General features: G+C 53.6%; 12 protein-coding genes across 12 annotated transcripts; 4 read left to right on the top strand and 8 right to left on the bottom strand.

Moving 5' to 3' along the window:
• Nucleotides 1-1,565: 1,565 nt before the first annotated feature.
• Nucleotides 1,566-3,197, top strand: HMPREF1541_10413 (uncharacterized protein; the record flags this gene model as incomplete). The annotated part of the gene is made up of 7 exons (XM_008715084.1): nt 1,566-1,757; nt 1,808-1,962; nt 2,021-2,214; nt 2,268-2,375; nt 2,424-2,633; nt 2,689-2,785; nt 2,900-3,197. 7 exons carry the CDS (start codon nt 1,566-1,568, stop codon nt 3,195-3,197), a joined length of 1,254 nt encoding a protein of 417 aa, XP_008713306.1.
• Nucleotides 3,198-3,474: 277 nt separating this feature from the next.
• On the bottom strand, nt 3,475-4,496 carry HMPREF1541_10412 (uncharacterized protein; the record flags this gene model as incomplete). Its single annotated transcript, XM_008715083.1, has 3 exons — nt 3,475-4,018; nt 4,084-4,289; nt 4,344-4,496. The coding sequence occupies 3 exons, from the start codon at nt 4,494-4,496 to the stop codon at nt 3,475-3,477; spliced, it is 903 nt and encodes a 300-aa protein (XP_008713305.1).
• Nucleotides 4,497-4,801: 305 nt separating this feature from the next.
• Nucleotides 4,802-6,522, bottom strand: HMPREF1541_10411 (uncharacterized protein; the record flags this gene model as incomplete). Its single annotated transcript, XM_008715082.1, has 3 exons — nt 4,802-4,937; nt 4,995-5,395; nt 5,440-6,522. The coding sequence occupies 3 exons, from the start codon at nt 6,520-6,522 to the stop codon at nt 4,802-4,804; spliced, it is 1,620 nt and encodes a 539-aa protein (XP_008713304.1).
• An 844-nt stretch (nt 6,523-7,366) lies between these two features.
• On the bottom strand, nt 7,367-7,888 carry HMPREF1541_10410 (uncharacterized protein; the record flags this gene model as incomplete). Its single annotated transcript, XM_008715081.1, has 1 exon — nt 7,367-7,888. One exon carries the CDS (start codon nt 7,886-7,888, stop codon nt 7,367-7,369), a length of 522 nt encoding a protein of 173 aa, XP_008713303.1.
• A 1,863-nt stretch (nt 7,889-9,751) lies between these two features.
• HMPREF1541_10409 (uncharacterized protein) lies at nt 9,752-11,031 on the bottom strand (the record flags this gene model as incomplete). Its single annotated transcript, XM_008715080.1, has 2 exons — nt 9,752-9,850; nt 9,904-11,031. 2 exons carry the CDS (start codon nt 11,029-11,031, stop codon nt 9,752-9,754), a joined length of 1,227 nt encoding a protein of 408 aa, XP_008713302.1.
• A 502-nt stretch (nt 11,032-11,533) lies between these two features.
• On the top strand, nt 11,534-13,471 carry HMPREF1541_10408 (uncharacterized protein; the record flags this gene model as incomplete). The annotated part of the gene is made up of 1 exon (XM_008715079.1): nt 11,534-13,471. The coding sequence occupies one exon, from the start codon at nt 11,534-11,536 to the stop codon at nt 13,469-13,471; it is 1,938 nt and encodes a 645-aa protein (XP_008713301.1).
• A 158-nt stretch (nt 13,472-13,629) lies between these two features.
• On the bottom strand, nt 13,630-15,075 carry HMPREF1541_10407 (uncharacterized protein; the record flags this gene model as incomplete). The annotated part of the gene is made up of 2 exons (XM_008715078.1): nt 13,630-14,933; nt 14,982-15,075. The coding sequence occupies 2 exons, from the start codon at nt 15,073-15,075 to the stop codon at nt 13,630-13,632; spliced, it is 1,398 nt and encodes a 465-aa protein (XP_008713300.1).
• Nucleotides 15,076-16,048: 973 nt separating this feature from the next.
• Nucleotides 16,049-18,099, top strand: HMPREF1541_10406 (uncharacterized protein; the record flags this gene model as incomplete). Its single annotated transcript, XM_008715077.1, has 3 exons — nt 16,049-17,211; nt 17,259-17,738; nt 17,787-18,099. 3 exons carry the CDS (start codon nt 16,049-16,051, stop codon nt 18,097-18,099), a joined length of 1,956 nt encoding a protein of 651 aa, XP_008713299.1.
• Nucleotides 18,100-18,548: 449 nt separating this feature from the next.
• On the bottom strand, nt 18,549-18,845 carry HMPREF1541_10405 (uncharacterized protein; the record flags this gene model as incomplete). The annotated part of the gene is made up of 1 exon (XM_008715076.1): nt 18,549-18,845. The coding sequence occupies one exon, from the start codon at nt 18,843-18,845 to the stop codon at nt 18,549-18,551; it is 297 nt and encodes a 98-aa protein (XP_008713298.1).
• A 504-nt stretch (nt 18,846-19,349) lies between these two features.
• Nucleotides 19,350-20,306, bottom strand: HMPREF1541_10404 (uncharacterized protein; the record flags this gene model as incomplete). Its single annotated transcript, XM_008715075.1, has 1 exon — nt 19,350-20,306. One exon carries the CDS (start codon nt 20,304-20,306, stop codon nt 19,350-19,352), a length of 957 nt encoding a protein of 318 aa, XP_008713297.1.
• Nucleotides 20,307-21,586: 1,280 nt separating this feature from the next.
• On the top strand, nt 21,587-23,708 carry HMPREF1541_10403 (uncharacterized protein; the record flags this gene model as incomplete). The annotated part of the gene is made up of 6 exons (XM_008715074.1): nt 21,587-21,787; nt 21,832-22,077; nt 22,119-22,505; nt 22,554-23,127; nt 23,172-23,423; nt 23,473-23,708. 6 exons carry the CDS (start codon nt 21,587-21,589, stop codon nt 23,706-23,708), a joined length of 1,896 nt encoding a protein of 631 aa, XP_008713296.1.
• A 309-nt stretch (nt 23,709-24,017) lies between these two features.
• HMPREF1541_10402 (uncharacterized protein) lies at nt 24,018-26,338 on the bottom strand (the record flags this gene model as incomplete). Its single annotated transcript, XM_008715073.1, has 2 exons — nt 24,018-26,163; nt 26,208-26,338. The coding sequence occupies 2 exons, from the start codon at nt 26,336-26,338 to the stop codon at nt 24,018-24,020; spliced, it is 2,277 nt and encodes a 758-aa protein (XP_008713295.1).
• Between the last annotated feature and the right edge of the window lie 9 nt (nt 26,339-26,347).

Below are 26,347 nucleotides of genomic sequence, written 5' to 3'. Positions count from 1 at the left end.
ACGCCTCATGGGCATCACCAGTACCTGTGTCCCTCTCCTCCACTACTGCGACATGCATTTACTGAGCGGAGGCTATGATCTGCGACTAGTCACCCCAGCCTCGGCATCCGCGGTCAACAGACGAGACGGTCACGCAAGTTGCCTGCTACAGACGCTGCCGCAGGTGCGATATATCGCAACGACAAAGCCATTCGAAGCAAGTTCTGCTGGAGCTGAAGCCCGGAAAGCAGCATTCCCCCCGCAGGTTGATCTCAGGCCTGATGCTTGCGTGTCGTCGAGCCCAGGAACTTGAGCAGCATACGGCAGTCGCTGGAGAAAAGAAGCAGTGCAGCGGTCCGGCTTCTACTGCTCTGAGAGGTATTTACTAGCGACAAACAGCAGACCTTGGGTCTCAAGGAAAAGAACTGGAAATGAGGTTGCTTTTGTTTCACAATAGATGTCTCCAAGGCGCGGGACTGCGACAACGCCTTCTCATGGTCAAGCAGTCCGGCGAATATGTATTATTCAGCGATCTGACCAAAGCGGGAGCCACTAGTGTTGCTATCGTTTCTCCTCGACATTGTGGCTGAGTAGGCTGTCCCGTGATACATCTCAGCGGATGAAGAGTAAGGGACCATGCGTCTGGCATCATCTTGCGCGCATAATGGCTCGGAATATGCTGGTGCTTATCGGGACAATGGGCCTGGCGGCATGGGAATTGCATGCGTCCGTCGTATGGGCTCTGGTCGTGTTGTCGTTCTGGCAGACAAACCACAGGACACTCGGGATCGAGTGACCCCGTGCTTGGAGTTGGATGGCTATACCATCGAATTGCACATTGTTGACAACTTGACTCGTCCCAAGTTACAGAGCTCGTCACGAAGTTTACTTACATGTTAGCTGACTTTTGATCCGATGCCGTTGACGGGAATTGTCATCACCGAGGCTTAGTCTCGGACACGACAGATGCATGTTGCCGCCGATCGATGCAGCATGCCGAGATCTGAATGAGAGCTTGGGTGTCAGTGATGCACTAATAGCTCGAGCAACTGCCGAAGATCATCAGGGAACTCATAAACAACACCGAACGCGGGGATCGATGAGTGGCACATCGCCCGTTAACCTTTCCACCTACGCACATTTACCCCGGTTCCTGGATCACGCCCCGGATTTGCATAACCTTACAAGGGCTAGTCGTGCCGCGGGTGACACTTCTACCCGAGACTTCGCTTCTCTCAAGGCACGCTCAGTGCCCCACCTGTGTTCGTTCCATAATCACTCTTTAATGTATCACTCACCGCCACACGCCCGAAGATTTACTCGGTGCTAAAGCGTTCGAAGGTACAGCAACCCACAAAATATAAGTACAAGCTTGACAACACTGGTGCTTGTCACTGACAAGACCCCGCCTAGCGTGCGAGTCTCGGGTAAATACCTGCCGGTCATGGCCCCTAGTTCCCGGCCAAGGTCGTGCAGCCCCTCACAGATCGGCAGGGAAGCTTCGAAAAACGTGGTGGCTGCTGCCAAATTACCTCATCATGCCCTGAAGCCGGAGGATTTATAACAACGCGGTGACCAGCTAGATCATGGAGGTGGCACACAACGCCTCAACCGTCAACAGTATGTTCTCAGGAGCAATGTTCGCCCCACTAGTCTGCGGTCTGTTGTTCGGTCCAGCTTTCGCACAGGACGTCCCTCAGAATGCTCTCGTGGTTGATAGACTCAAGCTCAATGCTTTGGAGACGGTACAACCGCCGTCGGTGGAGAACCTGACCACCGTATGAGCTTGGCCTCCGAAATCATGCCAACTCTCTGCTAATACTGCCAGGTCTTCCTACCGCCTGGGATCACTGAGGAGGACGCAAAGTCCAAGCCCTTCCATGTCTACGACGAGGCTTTCCTTGACATAATTGGATCCCGCCCAACACTAAATATCATTGCCACCAGTGAAGAGGACCCGATCTTCCATGAAGCCGTGGTCTGGTGAGTCTAAGGCTGAGCCCGCTTTATCATATAAATGCCCTCTCACAGGTCACACTAGGTACCCAACCACAGACGAGGTTTTCTTCGTCCAAAATGCTGGGGCTATGGCCGCTGGGACTGGGTTGAACAAATCCAACATCATTCAGAAGATCTCGCTACCAGCTGCACAAGCATTTGCCAATGGCACGAACCAGACTGCTGAGGTCGAAGTCACCACCGTCAGCCCGGAACCCAACGTAATTAACTCCAACGGTAAGTCACATAGTCCACGGAAGCTATCGAGCAGATGTTAAGCTCCCTAATAGGCGCAACCAACTTCCGAGGCCAGCTGATCTTCACTGGCGAAGGCCAAGGAGATGATATTCCGTCTACATTATATCTTATGAACCCCAAAGAACCATACAACACCTCAGGTACGTCTACCTCTACGCCCTCCATGCCCTGGCAGCTGATCCGTCCAGTATTGGTCAACAACTACTATGGCCGCCAGTTCAACTCCCTCAACGACGTTGCCATCAACCCCCGCAATGGTGATATCTACTTCACGGATTCCCTTTATGGCTATTTACAGGACTTCCGTCCGCCACCGTCCATCCCCACGCTGGTATATCGCCTCAACGCCGACACCGGCGCTCTCTCCGCAGTGGCCGATCAATTCGACAAGCCCAATGGTACGTGTGTCCACGCGATGTAAATCATTCCCAAAAGCTGAATGACCCCCACCAGGACTCACATTCTCTCCCAACGGCTCCTACGCTTACGTGACCGACACGGGCGCAGCCCTGGGCTTCTACGGCTTCAACTACTCCTCTCCAGCTACTATGTACGTCTCACTCCCCTCACTCCCCGGGGCTATAGTCCAGTACCTAGTCAAATATTCCCGAAACCTCTGCCGTAACTCCACAGCCAGTCCCAGTACTAACATCTGACCCGAAAGCTACCGCTACAACGTCGAAGAAGACGGCACTTTCTCCTCCCGCAAGACGTTCGCGTACGCCTCGCCAGGATTCCCGGACGGCATCCATTGCGACACCAACGGCAATGTCTACGCCGGTGTCGGTGACGGCGTGCACGTGTGGAACGAGGCGGGCCTGCTGCTCGGCAAGATCTTTACAGGCCAGACGGTGGCGAACTTCCGGTTCATCGGAAGTGGGCGCATGGTCATCGCTGCGGAGACAGAGCTGTTTTACGCCACGGTCGCGGCGGCGGGGGCGGATCCGGAGGATCAGTATTAGGTGGGTCGTAGTGGAGGGTGTGATGCTAATGATGACCGAGTAGGCGTGCGCTGCCTCTGGGTCAGAATGTATATATATGCACGTATTCAATGAAATTCTTTCTGGGAAGGTGGCAGGTGATACGCTGAAGCATTGCTCGTAGAACACAGACAACAAGAAAAACGTAAGACTATAGGAACGACACGACACTGAAGCACGAAGCTCTTCCATCCTCGCCCTCTCCCCAACTCGAATTCCACCATACGATCATCGCCATCCACCCACACTCCCTCCTCCCTCACTCGGCCGGCTCATCCTCATGAAACACCAAACACCTGACCTCAATACTCTCCCGGGCCTCCTCGCCCTCGGTCTCCGGGTTCGTGAACGCCGTGTGCGGCACGCGCCTTGCGCGCCCATCCAACTTGCTATCGTAGCACTTGATGAGCAGCACCTCCTGCGGCTCCTGGCCGTACAGGTAGTGCCACCGGTGATTCTCGTTGGGCAGCACCGACAAGGTCTCGCCCCGGCGGTTCGGGTAGATGAGGCCGACGGGCACGAGGTCCGTCTCCGGCACCGAGTGCGCGTCGGCGACGGCGAGGGGGTCTTTGAGGATGCGCTTGATGGGCCGCCACACGTTGATGATCTGGTGGCGCGTGGTGAGAAGCTGGTCCGCGAGCGAGGGCAGGTGGTGCGGCACGCGGGAGCGCGATGCGCTGTAGGACTGGTCGATGTGCACGCGGTTGACGGGGCCGCGGATCGGGTTGGGCCCACCGGTGCGTTGGTCCGAGGGCGCGCGCCGGATGGTGTGGTCGAAGATGAAGACGCGGCTGGCGCCGGTGCTGGAAGGTTGGAGTGTCAGCGTGGATTGGAAGGAGTCAAGAGAAGAGAGAGGGGGTGGGCGTACGCTTCCTTCAGGAGACGCTCCGTCTCAGGGTAGTACTCGGCCTTGATCTTGTCGTCATCCGAGAAGTCCTTCTCAGACGAGGGGAAGTTGTAGATCTGGAAGCCTTGGCCGTCAAGTGTATACTTGTCGGACTCGCCGCGGATGTCATGGACGGTTACGTCGGTGGGTTGCACAGGCCGCTCGTAAGACTCAGGCTTGCCGACATACTGACGACACGGTCAGGGTTGAAATGGCGGACGGAGTGCTAGGTGGCAACTTACCGCGGGCGCGGGCGGGCTGCCATCCTCGTTGGGCTTATAGTAGTTCAGGTGGGTATGAACATGGTGCTTGGTCACGCCGCTCTGCACTGTGGTGAGCGGCTCGAACGACGTTGTGTGGGCGCCGGTGGATTGATGGACTGCTGCTGATGCCATGATGTGGGATAAGGGCGTGCTACTGATGAGGTCAATACTGCTCTATCGTAGTGAGCATCACTTCAGGCCAGGGAGGGTGTATATATGCTTCTCCGCATCAGCGGTCCCTGATTTGTCAGATCGCACGCCATACAGAGCGACATGTTCGTGATATTGCATACGTGTGGGGTAAAGAAGCGCTGGGGATTGGGAAGCCAATAACGCTGAAGCCCAGGTGTAGCAGGTGCTGTGAAAGGTGAGTATTAGGCTTATCATGAGACCTTGATTGGAAATCCAGCGCTTTATCCGTTGTCTAGTCCGCTCCTCTATGCTGGCCTATGTACGAGTTTAGTGATCGCAGTGCCGTCTTTGAGCGTATGGAATTCTTCCTCAAGCACGTAGCCTCGGTAACGCGGGATGGCGACAGCCATTGCGTACCAATAGAGGAAGCCAAAGATGATACTGATGAATCCATTAGTCTTGAACTGCGAGTACGCGCGGGCGGGGTTGTCTGCTTACACCGCAAGGCCCACCAGCGCATATGTGGCGTAGAAGAAGCCCACGTCAGATGCACCATCTTTGGGTGGAAACAGGGGCGCAAGGATGAGAGAGATCCCCAGAAATACCCTAAACCACACTGCGGGGAGCCAGGCCTTGAAAGGGCGTTTGAGGTCGGGCTTCTTGTAACGGAGTAAGACAAGCCCCGCTGTCACAGCCAGACCATACCACTGCGCGGCATAGAGCTCGACGTCCACAATGAATGAGTACACTGAACTTGAAGGTGGGAGAACAATGACCAAAAGGGAGGGAATGTAGTGTACAATGAGCCCACCAAGCGGAGAGCCGAAAGGTTCGTTCGATGCCAGTAGACGCTGGCAGGGAAGAAAGCCTTGTCTCGCAATCTCTTGGTTCAGACGAGCCTGCTCTCTTAGTAAAGAATCTCGGCGGGATTGGAGCGAGTTACCAAACTAAACGTCACAACCATTACATTTCCAGCTGCACTTAATGCAATCGCCACTGGAAGGAAGGCACGGCCAAGGCCAAGATTCTCGAAGAAGAGCGCAGCGATCAGCTCTCGGCTTTGCTTGAGCTGGTCCAGCGGGACCACCGACAGATAAGCGATGTTGATGAGAAGGTATAGGACAAGGGTCGTAAGAAGTGCAGCAGGGCCTACAGTCTTGACAGTCCGGACCGGGTTCTTGACTTCGTTCAAGACATTGTTGACATTCTCGAGGCCAGCGAACGAGTAGAGGACCTTGAACAGCGTAGTAGAAAGGGTATTCAGTTCCCAGTTCGAGTCCACCCAGATGCCGTCCCAAGTTGACAACGGTTGGCGATGGCTGAAGAACAACGTCGCCAAGATGCCGGTCGCAATCATGAAAATGGTCAGCGATATCTTCAGCCATCCAAGGGCGTTCTGGATCCAAATGCCAGTCCGGTAGAAGCCTCCGTGGATGACAGTGATGAGGGTGAGAAGTCCCGCTGCAAGTACCTTCGTGGTCAGGTCTGTTGGCTCTTTGTTGGCGGCAAACAAAATGTACTTCGCGAATATGATGCAATTCGTTGCTGTGAACCCGAGTAGCACGGCCTGTACCGCCACCATGGTGGACGCGAGGAACCTGGGCCACCGATAGGTATACTCCAGGTAGACCTTGACGCCTCCCGACCGTGGCAGCATAGCCCCATATTCAATGGAGATGGCCAGGCCAGCCCACGCAACGAGCGCTCCAAGTACCCACAGCGTCAGTGCCAGGCCAGGGCTGCCGACGTCTTGGAGTATGATTCCAGGCATGGCGAATATACCAGAGCCGATAACGCGTGAGATCACAAGGATATAGGCGCTGCTCCAGCCGATTTTGCGGCCCAGCGTTGAGGCTTCAGGCTTCACATCGTCATCGATGGCATGACTGGCTTTTGGTAGGAGAGGCTCATGGTTCGATATGGTCGACGCATTATCAGATTGCCGTTCTGGATCCAACAACGGCGTTCTCTCGCTGCTGGTGCTCGTTATCGTGTTGAGCGATTCTTCATCCGCTGGGTGCGCCATGCTGAAAGTGGCACCCACGCATCAAATGAGACACCAGGAGAAGGGGAAGATACGAAAGAGAAAGTCTGCGGTCGAGGCCACATTGTGCCTGAGCTTCAGGGTTCGCAGTCGACATCCGTGTTGGCTGCTGGCCTCAGTGGTGAAGCCGCATTTGCCGGGAGGTTATACAATCAAGGGGCCCAATCACGCCATATCTGAGACCGAGTTGGGTTTGCTTACGAATTACAGGCGGCATAGGATGGCGGTTGCGCTCATCATCCTTGATCAGAATACTGCACAACTGGCAACGCAGCAGTCACGTCCCGAAAGGAAGTGTGTGAGGCGATGATGGCATTTTCTTGAGCGCTTGAATGATCTCAACAAGAGAGATGGCATCGCTTTCGGTGCGGCCACGCCGGTAGCCTGGCTCCGCCCTGCCCCCCCATGCCAAGCCTGCGGCAGTACTGCTGCTGGTAGCTCGACACGGCGCAGGTTGCAATGAGACTCGCATTCAAGTGGTAAAGCTTAGAGTCGCGGCTTATCAACTCTCTGGCAGAGCTACGCTAGGAACTGGAACGGGTCATGTTGCTACCTGAAATGGAATGTACCCCATACCTGAGCGCCGTTAATGTCCCACCCATCGCTGGTGTGAATCCGGCCGCACCCCGGATCCTCCTCTTATCTTGCGTCGTTTCAAGCATAGACCCTCAGCCGGCCGACTACTGGTCCAACAGGCAATACCCGTGCTGGTTCTGAGCTCGGCGAGACCCATGTCTAGCGCCGCCCGCGCGCCAAGCTGCCTCTTCGGGCGGCTGTCATCGGCGGTTTTGTCGCCGCGCTTCGTCTTCATCCAAGGCTCTGGACCTCAGGAGATCACAACCACCGGCCGCCGGTCCCAACGACTCATTCCTACTGGGACAATCATCTTCTCAGCAAGATTTGCCCCTGCTTCGTGGAGATGGTCTGCATACCGATCATGAGGTTCCGGCGCGAAGTCATCTGACCAGACAACGGCCGCATCGGGCTCTGGCGGAAGAAGCACGCTATTGACCCACACCGTCGCATCACCTGCTGCCCCATGCACATACGCCAAGCTTGCTTCGGCCATAACCCTATCCCATATGGCGATGAAGTTGGCTTTGTTGCGTGTTTGACCGGATTGGCCGCTGGGCGCAGACCAGCTGAGCCAGGGCAGAGGCGCTTTCTCTTTGAGTTGACCTTTTGACTTCGGGGAGCGTTGGAGGCTGATGGCATCGCGGTCAAGATCGACTTCGGCTTTGAGATTCTCGAACTCTTCCCAGATGTAGTCACGGAGGTGTCGATGCTGTGACTGGTTACCAGAACTCCCGTGATCAGTCGAAACCGAGACGCTGTGTGGCTGTGACATTCTTACTCTGTCTCGACCAGAGCGGCGAATGGTGATGAAGAAACAGTTCGCAGGAGACGAATTGTGTAATCGAGGGTGTTGATGCCCACAGTTCTGGCACCGTCCGGATCGAATCGTCTCAGGAGACATAATTTGTGCTGTCTGCGGCGATGAGTGTAACGAAGTGGGCCGCAACGTGAACTTCGAGATAGACTTGCTGGGCATATATAGTGGTTTGATGGGCGAGAAGGGGTCAGTCATGGTCACCATGATTGCGCGTGCTGTGACGGCGGCGTGTCGGACCTTGGTAAAGCGCTGGCGGCGTGTCGGCGACAAGCACCGTTTGCAGGATCTAGATTGTTGGAGATTTGCAATAGTTGCGAGAGGCTCTTGTGCCGGGGTACCCGCCGGATAGAAATCGGAGTATAGTTGCTCGTAAGTCGAGAGCTGGCTGACGTGGCGTGCAGGAGAAACCTGTGACTGTCAGACGTTCTCAGCGAAGCACTCAGGGAACAAAACAGTCTAATAAGTTGAGCGGTCCGGCGCATGAGCAAGTAACTCAGGCTGGATATGTGCTCTGCACTTGGCTGAGCATGGAATCAACCCCACATCCATTCGCGGGCGAATGAGGACATCGGAAACCTGCTCACAGGGGTATTCTAGTGGACCATGCGCAAGTTGTCTGCATATACGGTCGACCCTGGTCGTGCCGGACGTGTTCGTGATGTGGTATACAACGTACAGTCCTGGGCGGCCCCCAAACCATTGCATTCCTCCAATTTGGCTTCCTCGAGCCTCAAAGCGGTTGGCAAGCTTGTCCAGGCTGCTATCGGCCAGGCTATAGCTGTCCCCCGTACGCCGTGCTTGTCAGTCTTGCAATCTCGGTGAATGTTTGTGGTGATGATATTCTACAGTTTCGACTGGTCGTCTAGCACAGCAGACCAGCCTTGAGGCATTGCCGGGTCTGTGGATATTCTCTTTCCAAGATTCGCGCAGTCCTGTGGTCTATGAGCAAGAAAGCCGCGTGTCAGATATTGGATGATGTTGCTGACAGTACGGCATATGCCTCCTGCGCCATGGCGGTTGCCATCCGAGCTGCACGAGCATCCTAGTCTAGCCAGCTCTGCCGCTTTGGCTTCCCGCCTTCACCTTCGATTAGTCCGTCGCCAAGAATATACACGTAACGGCTCAGCAGATTGCGTATTATAGGTCTCTTGTAGTCCGTTCTGCGAGCAGGCTCATTGCCTGACATGGACTATATCTTCTTCCGACCACCATCCTGGTGCGATCGTCGGCCATGCCCCGAAGGGCTTCTATTTCGACTGGGGGTTATTCTCGCAATCTCTAATCTGCGAGGGCAATCCGCAAGTATGGCAGGCCAACGTTGGCTCTCCTTGGAGTTGTCTTCAACGGTTCGGGTCCTCTTATCGCAGAAGTTCGATGGGGCCCGGTCATGGCATAGAAAGGCAGCGTAAAATTTGAGGGCATACCGAATGCCTTGATGTATGACGCCTCCTGGTTGAACAAAACGCGAAACCCCTATTCCTGTCTTGAATTTCCGAGCATCGACGCGCGGGTGTTGAGAATCTCCTGACCGAAACGATTTGATCCTTAGAAAACCTTCATTGCGTCTTCTTTCGCGCAGCTTCCCGGAAAACTGTGAAGTAATCAGCTCCAATACTTCAGTAGTAGCAAACATCCAGCATTGATCTAGTCAGAGAAATTCAGAAGCGACCAAAGTGAGAAGGTTCCGCGGGATGGTCTGCTTGCTCGGTGACATTGTATCGGCGCTGTGCACCAGGACTCCCTAAGATATCTCGTCACAGAAAGGCGAGTTGCTATTGTACAAACGCACCCGACGTCTACCAGCTCATTAGTGCGAATCTATTTGCCTCTCCTGCGCTTGCCCTGGTTTCGTGGTCGTTCCTGCACGACGAGCTTGTTGACCTTGCTCCTCGGTCGAGTTTTGAAACCAGACTTGGCCTGCACAGGTTTGTTAGCTTCATGTCACTGATGCGATCAACTGGTATACTCACAGGCTTGCCCCATGGACTGACGGGATCGTTATTGCCCTTGCCTTTACCGCGACCACCGCCGTGAGGATGATCAACGGCGTTCATAGCGACACCTCGCACGGTCGGACGAATGCCCAACCATCGCTTGCGACCAGCTTTGCCTAGAGAAGTGTACTTGAAATTGGCGTTGGAGGCGACCCCGATGGTAGCCACTGCATCTTTGTCGACGAGGCGGATCTCGCCGCTGGATAGCTTTACAGTCACGAACTGGGCTGCCTTCTCGTAGCGCGTTAGTTGTTCGGGTGTCAGAGCTGAGAGCTGCATATTGCCACCATCCGAGGTGACAGCTCCTTGATCGCTGATGAATTTGAGCATCTCCTTCTGTACCTCATCTTCACCCTTGGCGATGATGACGCCGTGAGTGCCGGCGCTGCGACAGATCTTGCCAATAGACGCCTTGTCTGGTGTAATGTTGAAGATAGGTGTTCCGACTGGGATCATGCCCAACTTCAGACAGTTACCTCGGTGCGCAGTCTTTGAGGCGATCAGACCACGGTCAATATCACCTCCCATTCCGTCAAGAAGTTCTTGAGGAAGACCTGATCGATAGCTCTCGACAACATCACCGGCACGCATGCCCTCCGCAGCCAGAATGTAACTCAGCTTCTGAGTCTGCTCGTGGCGGACAAGCGCAATGTGTGCTGTCCTGCCAGGGTCGTGCTCAATTCGCTCAACAATATGCCTGCCTCCATCTTCTCTCATGAAGTCGACGGTCCTTAATCTTCGCTTGTGGCCTCCACCTCTGTGTCGAACCACGACTCGACCGGTGTGGTTTCTACCACCTCTCGCATGTCCCTTTTTCGGTGTGGTCAGTTTGAATACAGGTCGGCCGCGCCATATATGGTCGTTGATAGGTCTGACAAGATGGCGGATACCAGGCGTGCGAGGAGTGTATCGACGCAAAGCAGATTCTCCAAATACAGGTTGTAATCTGTCTTGCGGGACTGATTTCACCCCTGGGGCCGACAAATCGATGCTCTGAGACGGGGCAAGAGGATCAACGACTTGAGCGTAGGTTCGTGATAGTGACGGTACTATGCTCTGACAGCTAGCACACGCCCGGCGGAGAGCTATCCTCGGTTGAAGCATGGTGACTGTACTTCACAGAGCTCAATCAGAGACGAGTACTGTGAAGCAGGTTACCGCCTCATCGCCCAATTAATCAGATAGCGTTATGATCGATGCTCGAATAGACGAGTGCCTCCACAGGATGCGGAATAAGTAAGCAACAGAATCGAAGCAGACTGGGATGAACGTCAAAAACACGACGAGTGACCTGCGCAGTGAGCTCGATCAACTCCCGGCGAAAATTATCACCCAATCGGAGGGCTGGTCGATGTGACGTAAGGCTGAGTGTCAGCCTTGCCTATAGAAGAAGGCAACCACTCGATGCATTGGCCGCTTTGTTATGTCTACCTCAAGGCCTCTACTTCAGCCCAGAATTTGTGCTTCGATCAGCAAGCTTGGTTGAGTCATTGACTAGACAAAAGTTCTGTATGTGAGTGTGCATCTGCAAGGACGCAGAGCGACGTTCTATGAGGAGGCCTCCAGACAATCACTCGGCGAAGGCCTCCCAGGCTTAGCGTCGACCATGGCTTTTTACCACCAAAAGAGGCTCGTACTTGACGGCAATCTATGTACAGTACGCTACCATGGCCCGCTCGAAGGTACATCAGGTGAATGGCTTGGCGTGGAGTGGGATGATCCTACTCGCGGGAAACATGATGGCAGCCACAAAGGCAAGCGCGTATTCCAGTGTCTATCGACTTCCCCGACAGCAGCTTCGTTCATTCGGCCAGCAAGGAAACCGGACGAAACAAGAACTGTACTGCAAGCCATCAAGTACAAATACGAACATGCACCACAGGCAAATGGGAGCCTTAAGGGGCCAGGCTATCAGATCATCGAGATCTCGAAGAAGAAAGTCGAGGAGGTTGGTTTCGACAAAATCAACGAGCAGATGTCGCATCTGGAGAACCTGAAGGTTGTTCTGTTGGATCAGTTGAAAGTGTCTGGACTTACAAAGTCTGTCGTGAAGGCAGACGTGCAAGCAGCACGAACAGAACTGGCGGAGACGTGCCCAAACATCATAGAGCTTGATGTGGGCTGGAACCCCATTGAGGATTGGAACGATATTCTGTTGACATGTTCAGCACTCAAGAAGCTACGAACTCTCAAAGCAAGCGGTCTGCGCTTGAGATCTCTACGGCCTCAACAGCAGGTGGAACACATTACCGAGTTACATCTCAGCGAATGTCTCTTAAGGATGTCAGAAGTCCTCTCGCTCCTCTCATTGGATGATAAACCTGTCTTTCCGAACCTCAACACTCTCTGGCTCTCTTCAAACGAGCTCGATTCTTTCGACGTTAGCGACTCCTCCAGCATTGTTGGCTCCATTACTTCGCTCGTGATCGAGAATAACCGCTTCACCACGCTTGCTCCATTGCAAGAACTGCTTCGGCACTTCCCGAACCTTACCTCTCTTTCACTCCAAGGCAATCTTGTCTCAAGTACCGGTCTTCCACCGAGCACCATGCTCTCCAGTACATTAAAGGACCTGAATATCGCGTCCAATAACATCAGCACATTCCACACCGTCGACGCACTTCCCACGCTTTTCCCTTCGCTCGCCTCTCTGAGGATCTCCAAGAACCCCCTCTACGATGCCCTTGCGCAGGGATCCACCGCTACCAGTACGTCCGGCCGCCCGTCCGACACTGCTTTCTACCTCACATTGGCACGCCTACCTACTCTCACAACCTTAAACTACACCACCGTTACTCCACGAGACCGCGAAGAAGGCGAAATCTATTACCTCTTCATCACGGAGAAGGAGATCCGTACCAAGATCGCCACTGCCCCAACCTCGTCACACGACACTATCCTGAGAGACCTACGGCCGAGCTACACCCGGTACGCTCGGCTCTGTGAGAAGTATGAGCGCGTCAACGTGCTGCTCTCATCCTCTCCGGCGGCGGTTCTGGAGGCTGCCAAGACCCCTTTGTTTGCCGAAGGTAACGTCAAGTCACTCGCTGGTCGGTTGGTGCGGGCCGTATTCTATGTGGCATCCAGTGACCGGCGGTTTGAAAGGGTGCTGCCACGAACAACACCAGTATATACGCTGAAGAGCCTGCTGGCGCGGGAATTGGGGCTGCGGCCGCTGCATTTTAGACTGGTGTATGAGAGCCCGGAATTGGATCCTGTACAGGTGACGACGACAAAATTGTACGGTGGCCGTGAGCAATGGGAGGCCTGGGGGAGATGGGATGTTGATTTGCAGCCGCCGGTGGATGAGACGAGGGTGAGTGGTGGCGAGACGCGCCGAGAAAGCAACGGAATGGCGGTTGATGATGATGAAGAGGAAATTGGAGGCAAGTGGGTTGACGGGGAACTGCTGAAAGGCGGAACACGATGGCGGAGACGAGAGGTGGAGGTGCTGGACGGGATGCGGGAGTGGGGAGACTATCTTGAGAGTGACTTGCAGGACGTAAAGATGAGGATCGAGCTATTCGACAAGATAGGACAATGATTGTACAAGAAAGTGGATAGCTTGATTATCTAAATATTGTACAGGCTCTGCTCGTCAAGTGCCAGCGCTATGCTAGGCGAGCCATGCCTTGAAGTGACAACCTTGAGCCTCGAAGCTCGCATCGGGTAGTATACAGGCGTGTCCATGGTTGACGATATCTAGTCGTCCTCGTATGCAAGGTCTCGCTTCACTGGCTGATTTCTTAGGTCCTGCACCTCGTATGCTCGTGTCTTTTCTTCGCCCCTGCCGATACGTTCTGCCCTGGCTGCCTCCTCAAAATCGAGCTCAAAGCGACGCATACGATCCGTGATCCGCGGATCGATCGCCATGTCGTTCACCCAAATCCGTTCAGAATCGTCGCCTTCTTTTAGAGGCTTGCGAACAGACTTGTGCCATGTGCGTTCCTCCACAGCAAGTAGCGAGGCTTGCTCACAGGCATTTGACGGGTTTGACGGTGCATCCGAGTCCGGGCTTGAGACCGGAAAGCTCTCATCAGTGGCAGCCGCCTCTGAGAAGCTGGAGTCAGAGGTGTAATATGGTCTAGAAGCAGCGAGAACGATGGCTGCTGTTTCGCGGCCGACATTATCGGCAAGAGTGCGTTGATTGAGGTAGTTCCATACACGGATGGGGGTTTTGAGGAAGCCGAGAAGGTGATATTGGTAGATGGGTTGTGACGGTTCAAGAATGGCGGGCATTGTTGGTGCAAGTGCTGATGACGGGTAGGTCGAGATAGGCAAATACGCTGGCGGAGGGTAGGGCTTCTTCTTTTCCTCGGGTTTTTCTTCCGGCTTCTCTTCCTTCTTCTCCTCTGTCTGACCTTCGCTCTCGTGTATCGTCTTCATCTCAGGGCTATCCGATGATTCACCGGTGGTGTGAACAAAAGGTGTTGGCTGTGGCTCCGGAGCCGGATCGGGAGGAGGATCGAGTGGCCCAAGCCAGCCCTCATGCAGTCCCCGGATATACTCCTTCCACGTATGGCGTCCCAGCACCAAGTCACCACGTGGGGCAGGCTCAGAAGTGATCTGCATCTTTTCCCGTACCTGCTCAATAGCTTTCTGCGTGTCCATTTCTTCGGGCACTGCATGATTTTCGCCATTCTTCCTTCGCAATCGTCGGATCTGCTCGGCCGTACCATACCTCACGTCGCCTTCTTTGCGACCCTCTATCACATCATAATCCATGGCTGCGGCGACAAGAATAGGCTTCACGTATTCTTTAAAGTATTCGCGTGATGGCCGAATGCCATCTCCCGGTGGCGCAGAAAGGAACACGGTGATTTTTCGTGCCATCTGATCCGCCGGTAATGGCTGCTGGGCAATGTGCGCAACAAGGTCGCACCATTTCCTCTGGTTCTTCTTTTTCTCCCGTCGATCGTACATTATAGCAGCAGTCCAGGAGCCGGTGATTGTGAGAAAGATCATCCAATTCCGCGACGGCAGCCTCCATCTGATGTTCGGAATTCCTATCAAAGGTCAGCTTCACTCTCCAGCACTTTCTTCGCCGTACGCACCTAAAGCCCGGAACGCTGGATTGCGCTTGGGAGGCTCCGGAGCTTTGGGTGCAGCTCCGGCGGCCGCTCCATCTTGCTTCGGAGCTTCAGCCATCTTCTGAAACTTCAATCACCCTCCTCGTCACGCCTTTTGGCTACGACAAATCCGTGGAACACGGAACAGGACTGTGATATGGTGAGGCATGTGATGCATCGCAGCAGACTAAAAGTTTTGGGCATGAAGGTCTGTTCGGCGCATCGTATGCCCGGTCGCCGGCCGCTCTGGCGAGCGCCACTGCGGCGGGTGGGTCTTGCCTAAATTCCTCCCTCGCTCCTTCCCGTCTGGGTGCCGTCAGCCTGGTGATTAGTTGAGCCTCTCATGTTCATGTCTACACCTCAGAAGTGCTCATCACACAATAGTCCAGCAACACAGGTGACAGGACCGAGAGTCACACATTCACTGGCAAGGTCGTTTTCGACACTCCCCTTCAAGCATAGAATATCTTCTGTGCCACCCTATTTAAGCACCGCCAGTGTCGAAACGATCACAACCGTTTTACTCTGCTACCTGCCAGGAGACCCCTAGTAAAGCCAAGGCCAATCGCATATTGTGCCTGGAAAGCCAGATTGTGTTTGAAGCGGGCGGTGGTCCACTATCGATAGCGCCCGCACCTGCGCTGCGCTAAACTGGACCTGCACAGTACCCTTTTCCCTGGGTACAGCACAAAGCGGTGTATGCAACTTGGAACATCCCTTCCGTCCTGTCGTTCCTCGGTTTTGATCTGACAGCCGGAGGAATCTGGCACATCCATTCGAGCCGAGTGACCGCTCTGAAGTTGGCTGGAATTCCTCGTCATTCCGTTATTTTCCCCACGTTCTTGAGCCCTCCCTGAATCGTGGGTTGCCGACTACAGGTAAGTCACTTTACCGCATCCCAACTTCGGCCGACATAGTAGTTGGTCTGATACCTTCCTGCTCACGTTCGACTTGGCAGCAGAACGCTGACAGACCGTATAGCAGCTTATTGACGCCTATTCGAGCCTCTGTGGGGTATCTTTACAGCAAGGGATTCATTTAAGACCTACATCATGGACCAAAACGACAATAGGCTGCGTCTGAACTTCCAGTTCGACCAGCAATTCGATTCCTCAAATGCTCGAGTCTATCCTACCACACCCTCGACCTTCCCCCAGCCAATCTACGGTACTCAGGCACAAGACTACGGCGGGGGCATGCTGTCACCGAACCCCAGTGCCGGTCCCGGCTACTTTGCGAATGCGCCATATTCTCCACACCCGCAACAGCAGTACAATCAGCAGCAGCAGTACCAGTATCAGCAGCAGCAACAACAGCAACAACAGCAGAACCTCCAGTCGCCTCAGCCGGCCTATCAGATGAACTCTAGACCCTATGCTGGCAATAACCACCAAATGGACGGTACGAGTCAGATGGTGCAACAATTTGCAAACCAGGACCTGAGCTCGAATTCTCGCGGAGGGATGAACCGTACGCCGTCCCCTGCTAATGCGCAACGACCTCGAACGGCCGGGGAATCCCGCCAGAACGCCAACTTTCAATCACACCTTGCACCACCTATGCCGAGATCCGCGCCAAAGCCCGAGGAAGAAGAGCAACCAAACCCTCGCAAATACTCCGATAATGTAATTCGCCGTGGTACCGCTGCTAAGCAGTTAGTCAATTCTTTCTTCCAGGAAAACATCGAACGTGCTCGCGACCGAAACAGCCGTGCAAAGGAGCTCGATGCAATTCTACGCGACCCTAACATTCCCGAGTCGCAGAAGGCAAAAGATGCCAGCCTTTTGGCGCAGAAGGAAGCTCGTTTCCTACGGTTCTTGCGGACTCGAGAAACACCCCAGAATTTCTCTACCATCAAGGTCATTGGAAAAGGCGCCTTTGGAGAGGTCAAGCTCGTGCAGCGTCGGACGGACGGCAAGATCTATGCCCTCAAGTCCCTCATCAAATCGGAAATGTTCAAGAAAGATCAGCTTGCTCATGTTCGAGCGGAGCGTGACATCCTGGCGGACTCCAAAGACAACCCGTGGCTGGTCAAGTTGCACGCCTCGTTCCAGGATAACGCATTCCTCTATATGCTTATGGAGTTTCTGCCCGGAGGGGATTTGATGACGATGTTGATCAAATACGAGATCTTCTCCGAAGACATCACACGCTTCTACATGGCTGAGATCGTAATGGCGATCGAAGCTGTACACAAATTGGGCTTCTTGCATCGGTAAGTTGAAGCCTACTTGCCTTTGACAACACTAACGCCTGCATCAGTGATATCAAACCGGATAACATTCTTCTCGACCGAGGTGGTCACATCAAGCTGACTGATTTTGGCTTGTCGACCGGTGGCCGAAAACAACACGAGAACTCGTACTATCAGGCATTGATGAGAGCAGGGGGCGCCGACAAAGCAGGAAATAGGAACTCCATGGCTTTGAACGAGCAGATTAACCTGACTGTCAGCAATCGTGGTCTTGTCAACACTTGGAGAAAATCGAGACGCCAGATGGCGTACTCTACTGTTGGTACTCCTGATTACATCGCACCGGAGATCTTCCTCGGACAGGGGTACACTTACCTCTGTGATTGGTGGTCAGTGGGCGCTATCATGTTCGAGTGTCTAGTCGGATGGCCTCCGTTTTGTGCCGAAGACACCCACGACACTTACCGAAAAATCGTCAACTGGCGAGAATCTCTCTACTTTCCCGACGAGCTCACTCTCGGAAGGGAGTCTGAAGATATGATTCGCAGGTGAGTTATCAGCCCTCCAGCAATACTGCATCAACTAACAACACGTAGCTTCCTCTGCGACGCGAATGATCGACTGGGCAAAGAGGGCGGTGCACATGACGGTGCTTCTCAGATCAAGCGTCATCCTTTCTTCCGTGGGGTTGTCTGGGACAAGCTGCGGAGCATTCGCGCCCCCTTCGAGCCCAAACTCTCCTCCAACATCGATGTTTCATACTTCCCGATTGATGAGATTCCTCAGGAGGACAACAGCGCAATGCATCGCGCCCACGCCAAGAACGTTGCCCCCGAGCAGGATGCCGAGATGAGTTTGCCCTTCATTGGGTACACTTATAAGGCATTCAACGCTTTCCAGAACTCGTGAGCGGAATCTGGCCAATACGATGGACGAGAGGAGGGGGTATTCTGCATGGTTAACGAAGGCTCCTCGAGCATACGATATAGGCATAGAAGATCTCCATGCGGGCCAGGATCGAAGGTGCATTGCATGGCGTTATACCTGCATCTTGTGCGAGCACAGTCAATCAAAGCATCAGGTCTTGAAACAGAAGACATCGTGGATGTAAGATCCACGTGACTAGCGTTCGAGCACGCGACCAAATACACCATCAGATAGGACGAGCGATTTATTGCCCTTCCACATTCTGAGATATCCAATTCTCAATGACGGCTTGCCAGCCCTACTTCTGTATAACGCCGATGGCTCTTCTTCAGAAGTATCCCAATCCCGTAGGTAGCGATCATGTCAAGAAAGCGAGAGTCGGCTTCGTTTCGCAACCCTCGCTGTGCTGCCCAGCATGCGCGCCCTCGGAACTACATCGCCTTGCTTTTCTTGCCATCCTTCCCACGCCCACGATACAAGTCCTCTGCCTTGGCTCCCATACCCTTCCCGAGTCCCTGGCTTCCGGCCTTCTGCTCCAGGCGCTCTAGTGACTCCTCGATCATGCCGATGTGACCCCGTAGCGTGCCTTCTAGCTCGTCCATGCGGGCTTCGGCCTCTTCGTAGTTGCGTTCCAAGAGGGCGTGATTGTTGTAAGCTGTGTAGGTGGAAAGGGCGAGGTTTGCGGCAGCTAGGCCAGTGACTGCTCGGAGTAGCGTGCTAGATGCCATGGGGTTTGCTCCGGGCACGACGTCAGATTGGTTGTTGGTGGTCGAGTGATGGGCGGAGAGGAGTTCCAGCAGCGCTGCTGGTCGATCAGAAAGCAGCGAACTGGTGTGAGTGGTGGTTCCTTGCTGATATGAGTTGGCTGGCTGTCATGACATCTTCGATCTGGGATTGAAATTAAGGTTCGAGAATTCTCGGCGCCGGAGTATTATCTCTCACGGAGGTGTGGCCCTTATACACGCGCTGCCTGTAGAAGCTCATTTGTGTATAGTAGTGTAGGAGGCTAGAGCTTTAGTGTGAAATTTGGCTGGAGCGACTTCGCTTGCTCTCGTATCTTGTCAATTGTGGCTGTTCTGCAGTGCTGCCATTAGGATGCTGCGATCAATGCATCTGTTGTTACATGTGCCCTTCAAGCACAGCCGGAAGCACGGAGGGCTCAATTGCGGTTCTTCGATGGTTCCAGGAACTCATGTGCGACAAACAGAGGGTCGTTCCGAACGTGTGAGTCCTCACCCCTCAACGCCGGTACCTTTCTGGAATGCCTCCTTGGCCATCATTGTGTTCAGTACTGCACAGTTGAACTCTGCTTCTCCTGGCGGTAGTGCAACCATGATGTACGTGTTTTCGGTAAACCTGGCCAAGAAGCAATTGAAACTGGGTGTCTGGATTTTCGCCATAACGAAACCCGCCGAAGCGGCTGTCGTATGCGTGTTTTTAGCAACCGTGTGTTTAAATGATTTCATGATGTTTGATATCCTTTCATGTCGGTCCGGATTCGGATTCTCGTCTTCTTCGTCCTGATTAGCCATGCTTGACGTTGAGGTGACCATGAGAAAGGTCGACCGTTCAAACAGGATGATCTCTTCAGCCATGATTCGTGCGGCAAAGTCGGAAAGGAATTTTTCGATCGCGAGCAGGTTCGGTACCATCTTATGAACAATCCCTGCCCAAGCCTTGTATAGCGTCTGGTCCCAGATACTGCTGGCAAACGTCTCGAGCTTCATGCCTTCCGATCGTGCCGCAATCAGCCTGCAGCGCTCATCGTAGATTCTCTCACGGTGCTCATGCTGTACGAGATCCATTTTGTGCACCAAGCAGAACACGTAGGCACTAGGACTGAATTCCTTCAATGCCGCAATCACCGCGCTGTACGTATCGAGATCTCGTTCGACCTCTCTGCTCTCGATGTCGAACACGTATATCAACACACTTGCATCGCTGAACACGCTCTCTCGCTGGCTGTTCAAATATGATTCTGTGAAAGCATCCTGCCCGCCGCAATCCCACAGATTTAGCGTCAGGTTTCCCATGAATTTGGCATGAGAATGCTCAACATCAATTGTAGCGCCTAAGCGGCGAACATCGCGTGCCACATAGTTGGAAAATATGATACTGCGCATGCTCGACTTGCCGGAACCCGATTTACCCATGAGCAGGACTTTGCGCTTGCGAGATTGAGAGGACATCGAGCCCGTTTTAGAGGGCGGACGGAACGACATCGTAGGCGACTGATGTCAAGATCGGGGAGGAATGTCGCTTTTTAACGTGCATCCAGGATTGACGGGGAGAGCGCAAGGCGAAAGAGCGACGTTGTACAGGTGGAAAGTCTTGCGATCGGAGCGGATCAGCTGCGTCGAATATGAGACTGGCAGACACACATTGTCGGCGAAACGGTCTTGATTCGAAACGAGTAGTGCTGGCACTCAGCTGTTGAGCATGCAAGTTCGAGGTCGTGTTGGCTGCAATGTGATGTGAGCTGTTACTTGCGGGTTACTGAAGCGCCAAAGGGAAGCGCACCTTCTCCAAGCGACTGCGGGGAGAGAGAGCCACGGCCAAAGGTTTCACCTGGACCGTAGCCTTGGCGTAAATGAGCTCTCGACATGTACTCCGTACCTTACACCACTCTATCATCGTCCCTCAAGCACCACTCGGCCTTGGTACTGTACCTTCCCGGTCTTGATGCGGACAGCCTTGCGCCAGCATGTTAACGCCACGTGGGCGTGCTTGTCCGCTCTGCAGGCTCTACCCCAGGAGTCGCAGCGCCTGTTCAGTTAACCGTGACAAGAGTGCTACCTTGACGCGTACCCGCTATGATTGATTCTCTACGTGTCTACGAAGTTACTGCGGGTCATTTCAGTGATCTAACATTCTGCTCGAGCGCCGACCACGGCCAGACGTCGTTTCTTTCCTCCTCTTGTCGGACATTCACGCCCTTTGGCTAGCTCAGCTGTGGAGTACTGACAAGATCACCTTTGAATTACATGTCAGCAAGCAATATTTTGCACAGCGGTTTGCGTTAGCCGATCCGACAATGCCGAGAGCGGACTTGTCGAGCTTCTGGAAAACTTGGCTGCGTGCGAACGATGTCACTCGTACGGGACAGAGAATTACATGCCAAGGACAAGACTCTTGGACACTTTAACCGATTCCTATTGACCCAATCTGCAGGCTCTCCAGGAACACGAGGTGCCTAGCACCAGGCACTAACTGTATAGAGGCCTGGGCATTTGGATCACTCTATTCGAATGGTTTGGGAATCAACGGCCTGTGAATGGTCACAGCACCTCTGCTATCCATAACGTCTTTCTACCAACGCATAGCTGACCTTCCCAGGATGGTAGATAGGTAGGCACCCACAGTCTTGGACAGACGATGATGGGTGAGTATAAATATTGTGTGCATCTCGTTTGTCGTTCTTGCGAGCTTTATTCTTCTAGCGACCACTTCCCGGTAGCCTAATCGCAAAATGCTAAGGTCAATACTGCTAACAGCACTCGCTTCAGGTGCTACTGCCAGCTGGGATGCAAATCTCAACTACAGGTCACCATCATTCGACCATGAGCACCTCGGCATCGACATGAACAAGGTCCAGTCGCGCAGCCTAGAGAAACGGGACTATACCGAGTGGAAGACAGAGGACCTCAGCTTTACCCATGGCGTTGCTTCTGTAAGTGTGGACTGTGTCCAGGTGATCACGGCTGATCATAGCAGGGAGATCCGCTCGCCGACTCTGTTATCCTGTGGACCCGTGTTGCGCCAACCATGGATCATGACCGATCCAACGTCACGGTTGAGGGCGACGTGGAGCTGTATTCTCATGAGACAGAACGCTGGATTCAGGCTTCAAAGCGTCCTATTTGCGTTGATTGGCGGCTCCATGAGGATGCTGAGCTCTCAGGTCAGGCGGCAGCTTCTGGTCGAGGGTATACGACCTCAGATATTGACTATACACTCAAGGTTAGTAAACCCTCAACGGCACTCTTTTCTAACAATCTTAGGTTGAAGCTACTGGTCTACAGCCATTTACCACGTATTACTACCAGTTCAACGTATGCGACACCGATATTGTCAGTCCCCTCGGGCGGACCAAGACCATCCCTGCAGAGGATGACGAAGTGCCGCTAAAGCTTGGTGTCTTCTCCTGCGCAAAGTATTATCGTGGTTATTTCAACGTTTACGGCAATGCCGCCCGTAAAGACAACCTTGACTACATGGTCCACCTCGGCGACTATTTTTACGAGGAGCCAGACGGGCAGGGGGAACGGGCTATGGACCCACCAAGGGAGCTCATTACTCTTTACGATTTCAGGACACGCATCGGTCAATATCGGACTGATAGTGATCTACTTCTTAGCCACCAGCAGTATCCATGGATTACCACATGGGTAAGCATGGCACACTTCGTAGCGAGCGTTTCCCTAACAGGTTAACAGGACGATCACGAGATTTCCAACAACAATTGGCGCGCGGGTTCCAGCCAAATGAACAATACGGAAGAGTCATTCCTAGAGTTCGGTGGCGTCTCATTTGACACCCTCAAGATGAATGCTGTCCGTGCGTACTTCGAGTGGATGCCTATTCGACAAGCCGATCTCGACGACAACTTGAGAATCTGGAGGAATTTCCGAATGGGAAAGCTATTCGACCTCATCATCCTCGACACCCGTGCCTACGATCGTTCTGTTACAAGCTTGCGATGGAACAATGATCACATTGGCGAGGACCTTTCTAATGACGCCTCTCGCAGTCTCATGGGTGGTCGTCAAGAGAAATGGTTCTACCGACAACTGTCCGAATCAAGTGACCGCGGTGCTGCTTGGCGGGTCATCGGCAACCAGATCATCTTTTCCCATGTTAATCAGTCTGGCATTGGTGAAGGATCTGAGCTGTTCCCATACTCTCCTGATGAGTGGAATGGCTATGTCGCAAATCGCAACCGCACGCTAAAGCACATATTGCAGAATGACATCAACAACACTATCGTTCTCGCCGGCGATAGTCATGCTAGTGAGTGCTGCTAATCCTAGTAGGTGACCGTGCTGACATCTTAGACTGGGTGAGCGATATCACTTGGGAGGGCCTAAGGGAATACAATCCGGAGACCGGTGAAGGCAGCCTTGGGGTCGAATTTGCCGTTACGGCCGTCTCATCTGATGGGTACGGCGAGTTCAACAACTCGCACAGCAACCAACAAAGTCGAGATCTAGTCAGGGACAACCCCAACCTGCACTGGGCTGAAGGCTACTACAGAGGCTACCTCGAGTTGAGCATTGAAGCCGACCGTGTGGACGCTCGGTTCTGGGGTAATATTCTCCGCGCTCTTATGCAGAATAGACTCGCTAACAAGACCAGGTTCGCCCTCCGTGGCTACCCGTAATCCCTACGAGCTTCCGATGGCCAACTTCACCGTCCAGAGCGGTGCCAACCGCCTTCAGCGCCCTTTCGGCGATGTCGTCAACGGAGCCATTTCTGGAGGGTTCCCAACTTTCGACAACACCACGCTCTCAACCGAGAATGGAACGTGGTTTGAGCAGGAGTGGGCTGACGTGGTGGAAATGTTCTTGTGGTACCCCGAAGACTTTGAGTAAAAGATATATTTCCTGGCAAACAGGCAACGAAGAAGGCATGATATGGAGATAGGGCCTGTTTCTTGAAAGCCGAAGCGAAGCCATACTCTGTGGTCGGTCTGAACGATCATAATTTAAGTGCCTGGCACCAGCAGCCCGAGGTAGTAGAGCAGCATCTCAGGCAGTGAAAGTCTTGGCTCTTGGCAAAACCGCGGCAGTGCTCACTCATGTTATTCTCAATACGTGGGTAGCTTATTAATGCCCATCTTCTTGATGGGTGGTATCTATTGCAAAGTTATCTTCAGGAGCACTTCCACACATTCATTCTGCTCACGCTATAGGCGTACCGAAGTCACTAGCACCGCTACCTGGGCCTTGACCCTGCGCTAGGTGTGGCCTGGTGAAATCTTTCCTGCCTCTCACCTCCCTCACCAAGCTCTTGGCTTCTTCCACTTCAAAGCCGTCCATGCAAAGCTCCTCGGCCAGCCTTTCTGCCTTTTCCAGATCAGCCAGCTTGTACGCATGCCTCGCCAACCATAATCGTGCTTTGCTTGTCGTTTCGGTCGTGCCCGTGCCAAATCCGTCCTCTCGATCTGCGTCATCTTGCTCGTCATCAGTGCTTGGTGATGACGGAGAAGACAAGATCTCTGTGTCTCCATCTCCACCATCGTCATCCTCGGTCTGCATGCTCTCCTCTTCCTGGCCGGGTGTTCGCATGAGCCGCTTGCGCTCCGCCGCAAGCTCTGCTCGCCGAGCTTCTTTCTTCGCGCGCTTGCGCATTGCCTTTTCTGCCTCACTGACGCCTCTGCTGCTAGCTCCTGTCTCTTGCGCCATGCACAGCTCCATATATCTGGCTGCTTCATGTTCGTTTTGCAGACGCTCATACATCTGGGCAATAGAGTATAAGGTTTCCGGGTCGAGCAATTTGCGACCCGTTGGACGCTGTTTTTGCTTTGTGGAGGCGGTGGAATTGATAGAAGCACCGAAAGACTGCTGGGGTGTGGCGTCAGAGGTTTCGAAGTACGTGCCAGCGACTAGTGCGCGCTTCAGCGCTTTGATGGCTTGGTCGTAGCGCTCCATCTTTGAGTAGCACGAGCCCACAGCTTGCCACATCTTCGGATCATATGGCCGTAGACCTGCAGCTCGCTGATAATAGAAGAGGGCGTAAAAGCCCATGTCCAGAACCTCGTAGGCTTGGCCAAGACCGTACCATGCACGATAGTCTTTGCGGTTGACATCCACTGCTCGGCGGTACGACTCGATAGCGGCGTGAGTGTTTTTCAATTCGATGTATTCGTGACCCATCAACGTCCACGCGGAAAGAAAGGAGCGATCCAGAGTCAAGGCACGACGAAAGTACATGACGGCTTTCTCATGCTGTGAGCACAATGAGTAGTAGTTGCCAACAACACAGCAAGTTTCTGGTCTAAACTTGTCGACAGATGTTGCCAAGTGGGCAAGGAAAGCTAACTTCGGTCGATCTTCCATGACATATAGGATATTGGAGTAGTGGTCCAGCGCATCCAGGCGATGAGGGTGAGAGGTAAGAATTTCCTGGAAGACGGATGCCGACGTTTCGAAGTCTTTGCCATGATAGTGACAGAGGGCTAACTGTGTCAGAAGGAAAGTCGAGTCCGGAAAAATCGAAAGCAATGTGTTGAGAGAGTTGATTGTGGCAGAGGCGTCCGTCGTGGAGAAGAGGTCAACGTTGGCATGAGTCTGATAAAAGATAATCATGATATTCTGTGGCAGAATTGAGGAAGCGAGATGGGCATTAAGATCATCCACCGAGGATAGCAAGGAAGCCAGCTCTTCCCAGGCTCCCCAGTGGTAGGGGTTGAGCCTCACAGACCGGATCAGCCACTGTTGCGCCACGGACTCCTGCTTCAGTCGGGCGAGAATAAATCCGTACAGGAACTCGAGCCAACCTTGCGACCGTTTGAGCTCCGGATCTATCGCATCACGGGCGCGAAAATATCCTTCGAGGCCGCGAGCTAGAGCTGGTAACTCTTTATTGACTGTCTGCCCACCATCGGCGGGGCCCAGAACCATTTCGGTCTCTTCTTCCTTCCGCTTCTCGCCAGCAAGATATTTGGCATAGAGACCAAGGAAGAGCGACTTCTGTGAAAGCTTGGGGAATGGGTTTGTCGGAACTTCACTCTGCTTCGCTTTGGTCTTTGACTTAGGTGTGGATGTAGAGTTTCTCCCTTTGGGCTTTTCAAAAATGGCCAGCCCGCCGGCGGGAATGGCAGGAGGGATGAAAACGGCGGCACATCTATCAAATTCCTTGGTGTCAAAGAAGGTCTTCGCCAGGAGGTATCGAGGCGCCTCTCTGGCTTCTAAAGCTGCTTCAATAGGGTCATCGTAGCTCGTCGAGAATATGCGGTAGGATGATTGCGGGGCATCGGCGTTCAGCATTTGAGAGTCATCGTCAAGGTCTGCTTCCTCTGGTAGAGAGTTCAGCAACTCCGCTGCCCTATCACCGTCAGTCTGTGGCCCTGGAGGATTCACTAAGCTCACCATTTGGCTGACTGGTAAAGGCATCGCTCCGAGCACTTGATGCTTGCCTCAGTAAGTCGGTCTCTGAGTTCAGCAATGAGTTCTGGATCCGTTGGTACTCCAACGCCGAAGCTAGCACGTGCGTCTACCATTTCACGCCA

This window comes from Cyphellophora europaea (genome assembly GCF_000365145.1).
Source record: "Cyphellophora europaea CBS 101466 unplaced genomic scaffold supercont1.12, whole genome shotgun sequence".
NCBI classification, from domain to species: Eukaryota; Fungi; Ascomycota; class Eurotiomycetes; order Chaetothyriales; family Cyphellophoraceae; genus Cyphellophora; species Cyphellophora europaea.
This window is presented reverse-complemented; position numbering and strand designations above follow the sequence as displayed.